Source organism: Chaetura pelagica, unplaced genomic scaffold (genome assembly GCF_000747805.2).
Source record: "Chaetura pelagica isolate M959 unplaced genomic scaffold, ChaPel_1.0 scaffold942, whole genome shotgun sequence".
Classification (NCBI taxonomy): Eukaryota; Metazoa; Chordata; class Aves; order Apodiformes; family Apodidae; genus Chaetura; species Chaetura pelagica.
The window spans coordinates 41,943-57,516 of record NW_009952380.1 but is presented as its reverse complement, the minus strand read 5'-3'; the positions used below and the strand labels follow the sequence as shown (position 1 = coordinate 57,516).

Below are 15,574 nucleotides of genomic sequence, written 5' to 3'. Positions count from 1 at the left end.
AAATAGCCCATCCTGTCTCATAAATGTGGTATATATGTAGTGTGCATGGCTCCTTGTTGCCTAAGAGCTGAAGTGCAGATCTTTGAGAAGTAGAGTGATTTATAGCTTTATTTCTAAAGCTTTGTTTTTTAAAGTTAACATAGATTATGTTGCACTGTAAAAAAAAAATAAAATATAAATTTAATACTGTAGATTTTTCTTTTTCACACAAAATATTAACAAACACATTCTGATCTCAGAAGTTACTGTTCCCTCCCTGAGTCCTGGAGCTCATTGAAACTTTCTGTGAACAGATTTAGCTTACTGGAAAAAAACCAAAAATCTATCCCTGTTTCCTCTTCCTCTTATCTCCCCCCCCTTTTTTAAACTGAGTTTTAACTCCCCCTTGTTTCCTGTCATATTAGTGAGTTAAATTGGCTTATGGTGAGGATCAAGAAATGCCAGATTGGTGCAGGGTAAGACTCTAGGAGCAGGGAAAAGCCCTTGAGATCAGTGGGAGCAATGGGAAGTTGTCTTGTGGGTGGCTGGCCCTCAGATTCTGTGTTAGTGCAGCAGAGCTGCTCGTTGCTCCTGGGGGGCTGTTGCTCAGTGTAGTGGAATTTTTTGTTTGCTCTAGCATTCTTTCTGCAAAAATACATGATCTTCACAAACCCCCTAAAATGAAATGTTGGTGGACAGTGGTATGACAGAGGCCCTTCCATCAGGACTTGTACTGTGCAACTGATACTATTTTGCAGCACTTCCCCTAAGGCTTCCATAGGAAACCAATTAAATTCTGGTTTTGACTTAATGCAGGTAAGAGCAGTCATATAGATCCAGTGTAAATTGTTTAACAATCTGTAAAACATTTTAAGTGTCCTCTTACTCTCTGCTCCTGCTTTACTCAAAGTTTGCTAGCTCTTGCTTGTACTCTGAGAGGTTGTTTTGGAGGTAGTTTCTTAAAATCTTCAGTGCTTAGGCTTCAGGATGTGCTTTCCTTCATGTCTGGATTTAATTGTGGATAATTTTGGAGGGAAAACTGTTTTCTTACTTTGGGAAACCTGGCGTACTGGTGGCATCTGGTCATTGTACTGAACAATCAATCAATCATTAGATAAAAAGGGCAGCAATGGGGAGATACAGAAAATAAACGATCTAAGCAAAATGCCACCAAATAACTTCCTCCCTCCCCCCTCCCATAAATAAATAATTCAATGTCTGTGACAGCAGTTGTTCACAGCCCTGGCTAGAAATGGCAAAGAAGTTGTGAGGAGGAACTTACTGGGACCCTGTCCTTCTTTCCCCCCTTCACATTAATAAAAGTAATGCACACATATCAGAGGTGATTGGGCCCCTGTAATGAGCCTTAATTCCAAACTTCCTTTCTTTTGCAGAGGGAGAGTTGTAAGAACTCCCTGACACTGCCCAGGAAATGGTACTTTTCTTTGGGACTATCTTACTAATGCAGTTTATATTGGTTAGATTTTAATTGTTGTATTGTGGTGGGAAATGCTTTCCAAGAATTTGTGATGATGGATTTTTCCACTCTTTTTGTTGTTGGTGACATTTTAACCAAACTGCCAGCATTTTGGACCGAGCCACTACTTGTGACAGAGGTGTGTGAGACTTGACATTGTAGGCTGAAGTACCAAGAAATAATAGGATACCTATAAAAATAAATAAATGGCACTGTCAAGTTAAAAAAGAAGAAAGCTCTAGGCTGAAATCACGGTATAGACTGTTGGTAAAAATAACAGCAAAGTCTCTGACAGCTGAAAGAGAGAGAAAGGAGGAAAAGCACGGTGCTTGTAAGTTTTTCCCTTTGTTCATTGGCCATGTGCCCACACACCCCATTCAGGGCTCTAGAAATGCTTCACTGACTTGAAACTCTGGCTGCTTTTAATTGTGTGGCTTTTATTTGTTTAAGTAATGTGAGGAAAATAGTCAGCTAGGTCTCTCACCAATAAATTATCAACTTTACAGGCGTTTTTTTGTCCAGCTCTTCAGACAAGTTAAGAGGGATTCAGGTTTTAGATTTGTTTTGCTGGTTTCCAAATGCCATTTTTTTTCACAATGGCTTTGAATTGTTGCTGCACCATCAGAGAATCTCACCATGAACTGGCTGATTTACACAATGTCAGACAGCACCAAATCCATCTGCAACACTGAAAAGCTGTTGAGGTGTATTCAAGGAGACTCCTATGCAAGTCGTTTGGAGTGGTTTTTTTCCCCAACATTTTCTACTGTTAAAGCTTCTTGAAGAAAACAAACAAGCAAAAATGTACACTTGCATGTGTGATTTATGAAAGCAAAATTGTTCCATTGCATTGACTTTTAAACAGATTTTTAAATCCTTTTTGTAAATACAGTGCTTTACTTGGAAATAAAATTTCTGTTGCTAAGAATAAAATGAGAAAAATAAAACCATTTTTGAGTCCTAATGCCATGGTTTAGGTTGCTCTTTAAATCAGTATGCATTTCTTTTGAAGTAGAAGTTATGTGCATATCAGATGTCAGTGTTTTGCCATTTGTTTTATAACAGTGAAACTCAGAAAGGAAAACCACTTAAATCTTACTGAAAAGTATCTGCATCTTCATAGAGTTGTAATTAACAACTAGGCAAAAGCATCCATGCCATGTTAAGTAGTAATGAGAAATAAAGGCTTATGTTTATCTGGGTGAGGTTCCCCTTGTGATTAGCACCCATCTGTGTTGTCACCATTGTGTGTGGTTCTGGCACATTTAACTCTGTTGTTGTTTGTGACAAAATACATGTGGTTCAGTTCTTTCCTTTTAACGAGATTTTCCCTGGTTGCTGCTGAAGGCTGAAGAGGTGTGGATGGGCCTAAGGGTGGATTCATGCTACAGGCACAATCTGTTGTGTCTGTTCATGAGTGGTGGTGTCTTCTTTGGGCATATCCTGAACTTGGATGTTTCTTCATTGTGACAAAGACCCCTTCTTGCTATACAGACATTTCCAAGTGGAGGGCTTGCTTGAAATAATACTGCCTTCCTAGGGGTTTGTTTCATTGGTTTATGTAGAATTACTGTCTTCCAGTGGTATTAGTGAGAAATTTTCCATATTTCCTTTTTCATACCTTATCTTCTCATTTCAAAAAACATTTAAGCTTATGATTCAGGCAACAGATTCTTCTTTCATGTGTGCCTCTCCCCCATGCTGTTGTCCCCCTTTTAAAAATAATGCTCAACTTCTCACCTAGTAAGTCAACAGTTTTCACACTGTTAAATCATTTGGTGGAAGAGCCACATGTACTAGAGCTTCAGCCTAACCAGCAGAACTGTGGTTTTGCTTACTTTTTGCTGCTGGAAAAGTTACAACTAGCTGAGTCTTCTGTCAGACTGGCTTTGGTGTGGTGTCTTGTGAGTGGTTGCTGCTGGGCAGATTGTGAGAGCTCAGCTGGGCCAATACTCAGGGATTTTGGAAGCAAAGGTGCTTGTGCTTTCACGTGGTTTCATTAAAGTAAATATTTAAAATTATAAAATAATGTTTAAGTTTGTCTATTAGTGCTGTGGGAAATGGACTTTGCAGTGGTGTCCCTCTGTAGGAACTAAATAAGGAGAAGTGACACAGGTTTCCCAAGGTAACTCTGCTGCTGAACCAGGAACTGGAATCCTGTTTGTCAGTCTCACCAGGGGTGATTCAGCTCCAGATTAAGATATTTGAGTCACTGAAAAATCTAGGTTGGAAGGGGACCTCTTGAGATCATCTGGTCCAATATTCTGCTGAAAGCAGGGCCTTGGATTAGGTTATTCAGTGCTCAGTTGAGTCTTAGATATTTACAGCAAAAGAACCTATACCACTTCTCTGGGCTTCTCTGTTTAATTCCTCTCATAGTGAACAACTTCTTGTGTCTGAATGAAGTTTCCCCTGAAGCATCTCTGGCCTGTTGCCACCTGTCCTGTTCTCCATGCATCCTTGTGAAGAGACCAGCTCCCTCTTGGTGTATGAACTAGGAGTTCTGTAGGTGTGAGTTCTTGTGTTCTGGTAAAAGTGTCTTGGTGATACAGAAAAACATGTTTCATAATTCTTCTGCAAAAACAAAACAAAACAAAAACACAAGTGTTTGGAAATGGACAGAATTTGTAATTTTTGAGTCCCACTGATCAATTAATTCAACGTGTAACTTCTAAAATAAAGGTTTAGTGCAAGCAGTGTCTATAACTTTATCTTTTTCTCCCTAAAAATCACCTCACTTAACCTTCCAATCATTTTATTTAAGAGTTTGAATTATCATATTTGCCATGGACTGTAGACTTACTATTGTGCATAATTTGTTAAGAATACAGATGAAAACTTTCATGGTTTCAAAATGAGTGATGACCTCCTTTTGACTTCAGCTTGCCCAAGATTTTGCTACTACAGTGTAACATAAAAAGGTTTATCCGTATTTATTTAATTTGCTCTGAGGATACTAATTTCCTTTTCTGTGAATGAAAATACAAATCCATGGGGTAGCTAACAGAAATTATAGCAACTCACTGGGGATAGTGCTTTGTCCATTTCAGTGGACTTTGTTCAGTGCCTTCCTCCTATCTCTCATGCTCATTGTAGCTTTGATTGAGATCAAAGCAGCAGAGCCATGTCCCAGATACAAGAAATATGAATGATAATTTTTATCATAAACCAGTTAGCTCTGAAGTGAACATTTACTCTCCATATTGCTAAAAAAGCCTTTTCAGTTCCCTTGACTGTTAAGCAGGGGTTTTAGGAATGCAGCATTTTCTCTATTTCTTACCTCTGTAGCATTCATCACAGAAAAGGAAAATGTTCTCTCAGTTTTGTTCATAATGAAAGTAGGTTCTTGTTACTTGTTTAGTGTTGAATAGTGTTTTCAGTGTATCCAGGACTATAATTTGTAGTATCATCTTCTACAGCTCACACAGAGGAAACTTTATTCAACCTGTATGTCTATTTAGGATAACTGGATAATTTACCCTGTTGATTATGAATGTAAATATTGGTTTTCAGGCAATGGTAACCAAGAGTATTTTTCCTATTTACAGAGCAAGCTTTACATGGAAGGATTTAGAAGCCTAAAAGAAGGAGAACCAGTGGAATTTACTTTTAAGAAATCTTCCAAAGGCCTTGAATCAATACGGGTAACTGGCCCTGGTGGGAGCCCCTGTTTAGGAAGTGAAAGACGACCCAAAGGGAAGACAGTCCAAAAAAGAAAACCAAAGGGAGATAGGTAATTACCTTACTTTGTTACTCCTCTCCTCCTTTCCCCCCCCTTTGCAAGTTTTTATTGCAATTATGATTTCAGCATTTATTCATTTGTGAAATGAATTTAAACTTCTGTGTAAATTTGGCTTTTACACGTAGTCTGGTTATGTGATTAAACTTACTAAGCTGTATCTCTCCAACTACAGAGATCACCTACTAGAGTGGTTTTACTTGTGAAGGTTTTATTGAATTAGAGGGAGCCTGCAAAGGAATGTAGCATTATTTTGAAAACAGGCTGAGACTTTATTTAGAAAAGACTGAGAGGTAAGACTGAATACAGGTGAAATAATGTCATGTTTAGGTGGGAACTGTGCATGCAACAGAGACTATTGTGTGCAGTGGGGTCTTAAACTGTGCATCAGTAGTTTTATACAGAAGTGTAGGTGGTGCTGTCAAGATTAAGTACATAATTTGATTAATTATATTTTTACTTAGTGAGCAGAGTATCTGGTGTTTCCAGGATTTTGCAATGCCTGGTGGCCTGAAGAACTGTTGTAATAATATTTTTCAAATTCCAGGTTAGTCTTGAGAGCTGCATGTCTTTATACACAAATGCAGCAGTCTGACTTGCACTCTTCTACTTTACATTTCTGCCCCTGATGGCTTCAGGTTCTGTAATTCACTATGAGGCCACCTGCACATGGTTCCCCAGAGCCAGCCTTCCTCCCCAAAAGGTCTTGTATTTAGATAAATCTCCCTTTTTTGCTCATGGTGCTGCCCAGCTCAGTAGCTATAATGACTGAGATCAAGGGGAATATATAATTTGTGAAGGATCCTAGTAAGAACATCCAGTGAGCCAAGACTTGCCTGCAGTATTTGATATATGGCATGACTGAGTGGTGGTTCTCTGCCATGGCAAGTTCTGAAGCAAAGAGTAGCTTGGTAAAGAGAGGGTCACCTGGAAAGGAAGTGTAGCCCAGCCTCAAGAAATGGGGGAATCAGGAGCCTTTGCTGGCTACAGATGAACTCCACATGTTCTCCCCACCTCTGCTTGTAAGGCTTCTTTTCTTTTTTATTTCCTCTTTCTTTTTCTTAATTAAGGACTGGATACAACATGATAGTTGCCCCTTTTTCACCTTCTTTGTTAAAGCTAAAGGCCATGAACAGAATTTATTGCTGCTGTAACAGATCAGAGTCCAGAACCACAACAAGGAAAGACTTTGTAAGCCAGACAAAGCTTTCTTTTTGATTTCTCACCATATCTGGCCTCTCTGAGCTGTGTTTCATGTAATGGCTATGAAAAATCTTCTTTTTTCCCCTTCTTTTTATTCTTTTTTGAGCTATACTTCCAATATAGTTCATATTTAAACCATTGCTTTCTCATGGACTCTTAATTACTAATCAATTTAGGGTGTCAGCATTACCATTGTTATTGATGTTTCATACTGGGGCAGCAAATAAAGGCCACAGTCATGATACTGTTGTCCTGTTTGTTTCACATGTGTCTGAAGGAAGAAAATCCCTGCTGCAAATACCTTGAAATTTAAGTTGACAGGTTGAAAGTAGACCAGGAAAAACTACATATTTAAGAAGACTAGGATTTGAGCAAATGTAGACATCTGTAATGCACAGCATGGTCAGTGCAGAGGAGGCAAAACTTTCAGAGTACAATTCATTTAATCCTAGGGAAGTATCTAAAATATTGGGGATGAATCTTGACCCATGGCTGTTTCTCTTCAGTGACTGCAAAGGGTGCCTAGCTTTGATGCTGTAGATGCTTCCCTTACAGGTCTCTAAAGTTTAGGTGACCTGAATCCTACTCTCAGTCATGTTATTTCATAGCTAAAGCATAGAAAAAACAGAGCAGATACACCCTAGAAACAGTGCAGAGGGGGGTGATCCATGAGACTGTTCTTTTTCATGTTCACTTGCCTATAAAGAAGGAAAAAATTCAAAATTAAATTGAATTGGTTTTGCCCACGTTTTCATATTCAAATTATCTACCCACTTCTGTCTCAAAATTCTTATCCTTAAGTTGTAAGACACCAAAAAAGTCTGAAATGTGAAATGTCTGAAATAGTACTGACAGTTTCACTCAGGGAGGAGCAGGGATTTTGCTTGAAGGAGAATTAGTTTTGATTGAACACCTGGCCAAAAAAAATAAAGTGCATCTTCAACATGTGTAGTGTAAAAATGCTTAAAGATTGCTGTTGTACTGTGAGAAGGGGCTCAATTTATGATATTACCCATTCTTGTGTTTACCTCTTTGTTGTCTGTGTAGCAGTGTGAGGGCTGAGCCTCACTGCATCCTCTTGAATAGATCCCATTACTCTAGTCATGAGGTAGGCAGGATACAAGGCAGAAGGGAAGACTGATAGAGGTAGCAAAGGTGGGGGGAAAAAGGAAAAAACAACTGTGTGTGTGGAATTTGTGACACTGAAGTTACCAAATATTGGTGCTTTTTGGTAGATTTTGTGGTGCTTCCCCAATAAGAGTTGGAGTCTCTGTAATTTGCAGTGTTGTTGCTGTGGGGACCTTGCTATGATAGTATTTTGCTTCAGGGTAACTGTGGGCCATGTTCATGCTATGACAGGGGTGAGGAAGCTTTGTCATTGCTGTTGGTGGCACTGGCCACTGTGGCACCTTCCTAAGCCAGGTGCTAGTGCATGGCAGCACAAGGGAGGGAGTGACTTTTGTGGTCCATGTGAAATGGAACTGGCTGTAAGCAGCCTGCAGGCTTGAAGTCCCCAAACCTCACTTTAAGCTACTGTAACAGCCACATGTCTTCATAGAATGGTGAAGGTTGGAAGGGACCTTAAAGATCATCAGGTTTCAACCCCCCTGCTATGAGCAGGGACACCCCACACTAGCCTAGTCTGCACAAGCCTCCAGACTTAGGTATATATATTTTCACAGTGTCTAGAGTTATTTGAGATAGAGGGGAGGTTTCTAAGTGACACTCAGTTGGGATGTGCATCTGAGAAGTGCTGGTTTCAAGAGGGTGTTTTATGGCAAAGACAAAACGTGGCATCTCCTGGTGCTGGTCTCTACCTAAGTGAGCCAGGAGATGAGGCATTGGAACAGGTTGCCCAGGGAAGCTGTGGCTGCCCCATCCCTGGCAGTGTTGAAGGGCAGGTTGGATGGGGCTTGGAGGAACCTGGGCTGCTGGGGGGGGTCCCTGCCCATGCAGGGGGGTTGGAACTAGATGGTCTTTAAGGTCCCTTCTAATGCAAACCATTCTATGAATTTGCAGTGCACTGTGACAGGTTGTGGCTCCCTCCCTAGGAACCCGTAACACATACAACATACTGTGTGATTTGCTCAACTTTGACACTAAGCAGACACAAGAGCTGTGCTGCTCTTCAGGAATGACCTCAGGGAGCTGATGGGGAAAAGATAAAGTACTCTGAACCCACACCTTAATCACCTGCTCAGTAACTTGTAGGCAAGTCTGTGAAATCTTGATTTAGAGTAGGATAAATGAATTCAGAACCTAGTTTAGTATCTAAGAATGAGGCTTGGGGGAGAAAAAAAGGGACAAATGGGGTGGGGGATGCTCCTTTTTTAAACAACCATACCCAGTATGTGACCTAAAATGAAACTGGGTAAAGAACCATTTGATCACTTGTAATTTTTTATTTACTATTCTTTTCATAAATTGATATAGCTGGCAAAATATCCTTTAGTGTATATTTAAATAAATTTGACTCACCTACCATTGGCACAGTGCAGCAAAGATGATGCATAATGCTCACAGGACTAGAAGCTAAAGCTGTCTTTGGGACCTAGAGGTAAATATTCCTAGGAGAAGCTCAAAGTTGGATACTTCCTCTGCAGCATCTGTGGTGCTTTATCTGCTCAACTTGGTTCTTGCCTCATGTGGAACATCAAGGGCAATGGGGAGGATGGCAGCCTTTTTTTTTTCCTTTTCTGTTTGTTTTTTTTTCTGTTTTTGGTTTTTGAAGTATTTACCCCAAAATGGAAGCAAATCAAATAAAGCAAGAAGGAAGGGACAAGGAGGAAAGAATTTAGGGTATAGCTCCATCTCCCAGTTCTAACCTGTGATGTTTCAGCCCTGTGCTACTCTGCTAACATCACTCTTGTGGCATAGAGGCTTAACAGCACGGGGGACCTGTATCAGTAAGTGTTTTGGATTTCAAGAGGTAATAGAGAAGCACTGTGAGATTTGGGGTCTGAGATGAAACGTTTCACTGGCTGGTTTTACAGAGCAGCCGTGAGGTGAACTGGGAGGGAGGGAGTCAGGAGCTGATGGATATGGGGGGGCTTAACAAAGCACTGCTATTGGATAAAGGGTGTTGTTGGGTTATGCTCTGGGAACACAACTAGGGAGATGGCAGGGTATTTAGCCAGGGGCTAAACAGTAACGAGCCCTGCAGCATCTGTGGAACACTTGAGAAACCTGGACATCTATGAAGGAGTGACAGCTGGAAAAAAGTGGGTTTGTGTTAAGATGTGATACATGGTGTTTGCCAGTGACTCCTAGACATGACCAAAAGCATCATTTTCAAGTGAATAAAATATATTTCTAAACCATGGGTTGAAATACAGGCACTTAGGGGGTGGGGCTGTAATTAAATAATAAAATACTTCCCTGATGAACTATCACTTAAAATCCATTTGTGTCTGCATCAGGCAGAAAACAGATTTAATATCAGAAGACATTCTGCACATCATCTGATATCAGACTATAATAATAAGATCTTAAAAGTCTTTGAAAGCTCATGGTCTGCACAAACAGCTGCTGAATGAGTGGGATGCAGAGAGAGATGACAGCAAGGTGGGCTGCTGTGAGGGCATTTGGATCAAAGTTAGCAGGGCTAGGAGAGCTAGTGAAGGACAGAAAATTGTAGAATCATGCAATGGCTTGAGTTGCAAGGAACATTAAAGATGATCAGGTTTCAACCCCCCTGCATGGGCAGGGACACCTCCCACCAGCCCAGGTTGCTCCAAGCCCCATCCAACCTGCCCTTCAACACTGCCAGGGATGGGGCAGCCACAGCTTCCCTGGGCAACCTGGGCCAGGCTCTCACCACCCTCACACTCCAGAATTCCCTCCTCATGTCTCACCTCAATCTCCCCTCCTCCAGTTTTCATCCATCCCCCTTGTCCTCTCCCTCCCTGCCCTTGTCCCAAGCCCCTCCCCAGCTTTCCTGGAGCCCCTTCAGGCCCTGGAAGGTGCTCTAAGGTCTCCCTGGATCCTTCTCTTCTCCAGGCTGAACACCCCAACTCTCCCAGCCTGTCTCCAGAGCAGAGCTGCTCCAGCCCAAGGATCATCTTTGTGGCTTTTGTCTGGATCCTCTCCAGGAGCTCCATGCCCTTCTTGTGTTGTGGGCTCCAGAACTGGACACAGTAACTCCAGGTGGGGTCTCATGAGGGCAGAGTAGAGGGGCAGAATCAGTCCCCTTGACCTGCTGGCCACAATTCTTTTGATGGCAGATGAGGACACAGTTGGGTTTTGAGCTGCAGGCACACATTGCTCTTGCTCTTGTTGAGCTTCTCATCCACCATCACCCTTAGTCCTCCTTCAGACTGTTTTCAATCCATTCTTCCCCCAGCCTCTATTTGTGCCTGGGGTTGTGCTGACCCAGGTGCAGGACCCTGCACTTGGCCTTGTTGGACTTCATGAGGTTGGCACTGGCCCAGCTCTCAAGCCTGTCAAGGTCCCTCTGGAAAAGTTACATGATAGAGAGTCACTTTAAACTTGAAATTATTATATCAGTTCCATCTCTACTGACTGAATCATGCCCAAGTGTATCATTTAATTTTCATAGAAAAGCCTCCTACGGCTCAAGCCGAGCAGATTTTTGTGAAGGAGATGTGAATAATGGGGGAGGCATGGGCTGGGAAGGAGAGCCCTAAACTAAAAAAGCTCCTAAAAACCCTTCTTAGCAGCCAGATAGGGCTGAGGCAGAAAGGGAAAGCCCATCAGAGTCCACTTTGCCCAAGAGCTGGGAGGCAAGTCCAAGCTGGTGGTCACTGCACACAGCTGTGCCACAGGGCCATGTCTGCTCCTGCCCTCAGCCCACCCCAGGGACCCACTTTGGGCAGGTCCTGAGCAGCCCCAGGGCCAACTGGTGTAGGGGATGAGGAAGAGAGAGCATCCAGAGAGACAGATTAAAAGTTCAGGGAGTGCACAAAATGGTGTCAGCAGTGCACTGTCAAAGGGTTGAATTTTCCTGCTTCTCTTGGAGGTAGGTCACACTCACAGTTCTGCTGTTCTCTAAACAAGAAGCTGGCACAGATGTAAAGCAGAAGTTGCATGGCTTTTGCACAGATTTCTTAAAAATACAGCCTTGCAAAAGGATAAAAGGTAAACACCAGTCTGAGATGTGCTTTCTTACATGATCTTGTTACTGGTATTTGCTGACTGTGCCATCATAAGCCACTAAACTAGTATGAAGTGCTTGTTAAGCAGCAGAAGGCTGCTAGTTTGTTTTGTTGGTTGTTTGTTTTTTTTTTTTAAAAACCATCAAACAACAAAAATCAAAAAGCCTGAGAGCTTTGCACTACTCTAGTACTTTAAGAAGATTGTCTTTGCTGTTCTGCAATCATTAGGGCAAAGTTTTCCATACTTGTTCTTTTGTTCAGGCTGACAACTTTTTGGAAGGTTTAGCAACAGTTCAGGTTTTTCTAAGAGTGGGATGAAACCTGAGGGCTTTACTAATAGGGTTAAAAAATAGGTAACTTTTAAAAATACTGCTACTTGGTGCTGTGGATCAGAGGCTTGAAAGCTGTCTTGGAGATGGATCTCTAGGGTAGGGGGTTAATCTTTCCTTGTCTTTGTGGAGACCCATCCCAGTATAAGTTAGAAGCCTCTGAGAACTGTTAGTACACGTATTGATTAGACAGCCCTTGTTCAAATCTCTGTCTTCCATCTGTGTTTAAGGGAACTCAGGAGCCCCATCCTTCCTGAATACCAAAGACATGATGTGCTTCCAGGACTTGGGCTGTTTAGCCTGATGAGAACAGAGGCAGATCTACAAGACCATGTATTATCTTCCCCAAAAGATGAAAGGAAGGTGACTTAAGGGAGGAAAGACAAAACAACTGCCACTGGCTGATGTATATAGTGCCCAGTATCTGTGGACCCTACACTGTTTGGAATGATTTGATCTCCAGCCTAAGGTGTAGCTAAACTTCAGTAGTCTGGAAATGGCAGGTGTAGAGCTACGGTAGAAAAAGTGCCCCAGAGTGAGAGCACTATTTCCATAGCTCAGCCTGGGGTCAGGGTGCCAAGATGAAAGATCAGTGCTTGAATGTTGGAGCTAAGTGCAGAAATTGTTACAGTTGTGCATAACAATATGTGTAATATTGGAATAAAAGGTTTGTTCTTTCAGAAGGTATGAAGGAAATCCTATTTTAAATTGTAAATGTGGTAAACATTGTTCAATTTGCAAAGCCAAAAGCCCATGAGATGTAGGATAAAAAAGCTTAATTTGGTTCCTTACCAGCTGTGCTGTTTCTGAAGTCAAGGTCAGGTTTATCCTGGGGTACCTGAGCACATTTGTAATGTGCTGGGTGGTCATACAGGCAATTCCTCATTCTTTTGAAAGGCCATTTTCTGGTTTCACACAGTTTTAAGTACCAAATTCATCACAAGGCAACTTGAAAGTAAGTGCTCGTTTCACAGAATCACAGCATGGTAGAGGTTGGAAGGGACCTCTGGAGATTATGGAGTCCAACCCCCCTGCTAGAGCAGGACCACCCCAGAATCTAGGGCAGGTCACACAGAAACACATCCAGACAGGTCTTGAAAGTCTCCAGAGAAGGAGGCTCCACAACCTCTCTGGGCAGCCTGTCCCAGGGCTCTGTAACCCTCAGACTGAAGAAGTTCTTCCTCATGTTGCAGTAGAATTTCCTGTGTTCCAGTTTGCATCCATTGCCACTCATCCTATCACAGGCACAAATGAAATGAGATTGCCCCCTCCTTCTTGACACCCACCCTTCAGATATTTATAGGCATTAATTAGATCCCCCTCAATCTTCTCCCCTCCAGACTAAACAGCCCCAGGTCTCTCAACCTTTCCTCATAAGGGTGTTCCAGTCCCTTAATCATCCTAATAGCCCTCCATTGGACTCTGTCAAGTAAATCCCTGTCCCTCCTGAACTGGGGAGCCCAGAACTGGACACAATACTCCAGATGTGGTCTCACTAGGACAGTAGAAGTGTAGGAGAACCTTCCTTGACCTGCTGGACACACTCCTCTTACTGCCCCCCAGGACACCAGATCCCATCTTGCTGGTGAACTTGCAGGGCCCCACAGGTTGGCTCGCTCAGGTGAGGGCAGGGACAGGGCTTTGCAGTTAGACACACAGATCAACAAATCACACAAAAATATGCACTTCCCTTTCATGTGCCTCTTGACAGGGCTTTTCAGGTGCTTCAAGTGAACACATTTCTGTGCTACAGCACGGGTGGCAGTGACAGCACTAAGTGGCATCTAAGCCTGATTTTATTCATTGCAAGCCTGTGTGAAGAGTGGAGTGGGCCCTGAATACACCTGTCTTTGGTCTCCATTTGTATGCATGTCCAGTTAAGAAGAGAAGGGCCCCAAATTTTGCACCTTGTTTATAATAACATTCAAATCTGATGCTAAAGTAAGTAGATACAATTCTGCAAATGTACAAGGAACAGATGAAGGGAGTAGGAAAGTGTGTTTTTTCTGCAGCCTCATGTAGGGGAAAGCTGTCCCTGCACAGCAGATGGGCTTCTTAAGCACATACACTGTTTTTGGAATGCTGAATATTTTTCCTTTAATCAGTGTTTTGTCAGGCCTCCTGTTTTCTGAGTATTTCACCCTCTTCAAAGAGAGCTCATTCTCATTTACAGTCAAGTACTGGCATATATACAGACCTTTGCTGTGCTGTACTGACATGCCTAATGATCAGACTGGAGTCTCTAGCAATCACTCCTCATATCTGAAGGAATTTAGAAGCAAGAAAGAATTGAGAACTTTGCTCAATTTAACAGATGATGCATAACTTCAGTGGAGCATATGTTAAAAGTATTCCAGTAAATAATTTACAAATCATCATTGCTGTTTCTAAGAATCTTCTTCAAATAACTAATGTCTTCCTCCTTAATTCAAATTTGTCTCCCACTGTTTAATTTCTGACTACTATACTAATATACTACTTTCAAATAGACAAGAATAAACAAAAAAGTGCATACATTTCCAGGGTCCAACTCAGTAAATACTCAAGCATGTGCTTTGAAAATAGGAGAGAAGAAGGCATTATTTGAAAAGATTTACCTGATCATGGAAATTTCTTTTTCAGTTGATGTTGACCCAGACTACAGACCTTGTTGCTTGTTTGCTCATGTGCTGTGAATGATGAATTCCCATATCAAGGAACTGGGAACAGAACTGCTCATGGCATGAGCTGCCTTTTGAAAAAGTGCACACAGCCTGTGCTATATTTTACTACAAAAATGTTTAGTGTAAGTAGTTAAACCCCAAATCTCTCTGTTTTAGGGAATTAGTTGCATTTCTGTGCTTTTCTTGACGTGTTGTGCTCCAGCATCACCTTGCAAATGTACTCAAAGCATGTAATAAATATATAAGACTAAGGGAAGATTATAATGGTGATTCCAGGTGATAGAAACATTTGCCATATATCTTGGCCTGTTAAAAAAAATATACCACAAACTTGAAAGTTGGAGAAAACTGAATTATAGCATAGCTGCTAGATCAGATATTCCTGAAACATTATCTTTGATTTACTGCTGTTGATGAATCTGAAGCTTTTCAGATGGTATAAAAGTTCTGGAGCCCTTTAACTTCAAATTAATAAAGTCTGTGCAGCAATATAATTCCAAATTGCTACAGCTGTTTCTTTTATTAGCTGTGGCTTCACGTTTCTGTCCTTGACGCTTAAAGATCAAGCCTACTTAAATATGAATCATTAAAAAATGTGAATTTACTTCAGTATCTTATTTTGTCAAGCAGTTTAGCAGCTCATTATGTAAGAGGGATGTGTCACACAGGTAGTCATCCCTGTAGTGGTGGTGCAGGCACTGCTGTTCCCACTGTGCACAGCCCCCCCAGTGCACCTACAACGTGCTGAAGGACTTCTCAAGCAGGTCATAAGGCACAGGCTATGTCCTGAAAGAAATCATGGCTTTAAGGGCATATTTCCACCAGTAAAGGTAGTCTTATTTTAGGGGAAAAAAGCACCATTTAAGCCTAGCGATCTGGTGTCTTCCCATCAAGAAGTAGCAGGACTGGGTGGGACTTCACAGTTGCTGCTTCTTCTGGTTAGGGAGCTGTTGAGAGAAGGGACAGTGGAGCTCAAATAGAGTTGCTCCTGTGATGGCCATCATCCCTCAGGCAGGGAAACAGGAAGATTTTTCGAGGACAACCAATAGGGAGATTAGGAAGGAGCAGGA

At 41.8% G+C, this 15,574-nt stretch overlaps 1 protein-coding gene across 1 annotated transcript in view; it reads left to right on the top strand.

Moving 5' to 3' along the window:
* The window catches only part of LIN28B (lin-28 homolog B (C. elegans)), a 79,735-nt gene that overhangs the window by 35,984 nt on the left and 28,177 nt on the right, over positions 1–15,574 (top strand). Inside the window, exon 2 of the mRNA XM_010008168.1 lies at positions 5,005–5,189. Within this exon, the coding sequence (XP_010006470.1) occupies positions 5,005–5,189 (185 nt within the window). The remainder of the gene's footprint in view (positions 1–5,004; positions 5,190–15,574) is intronic.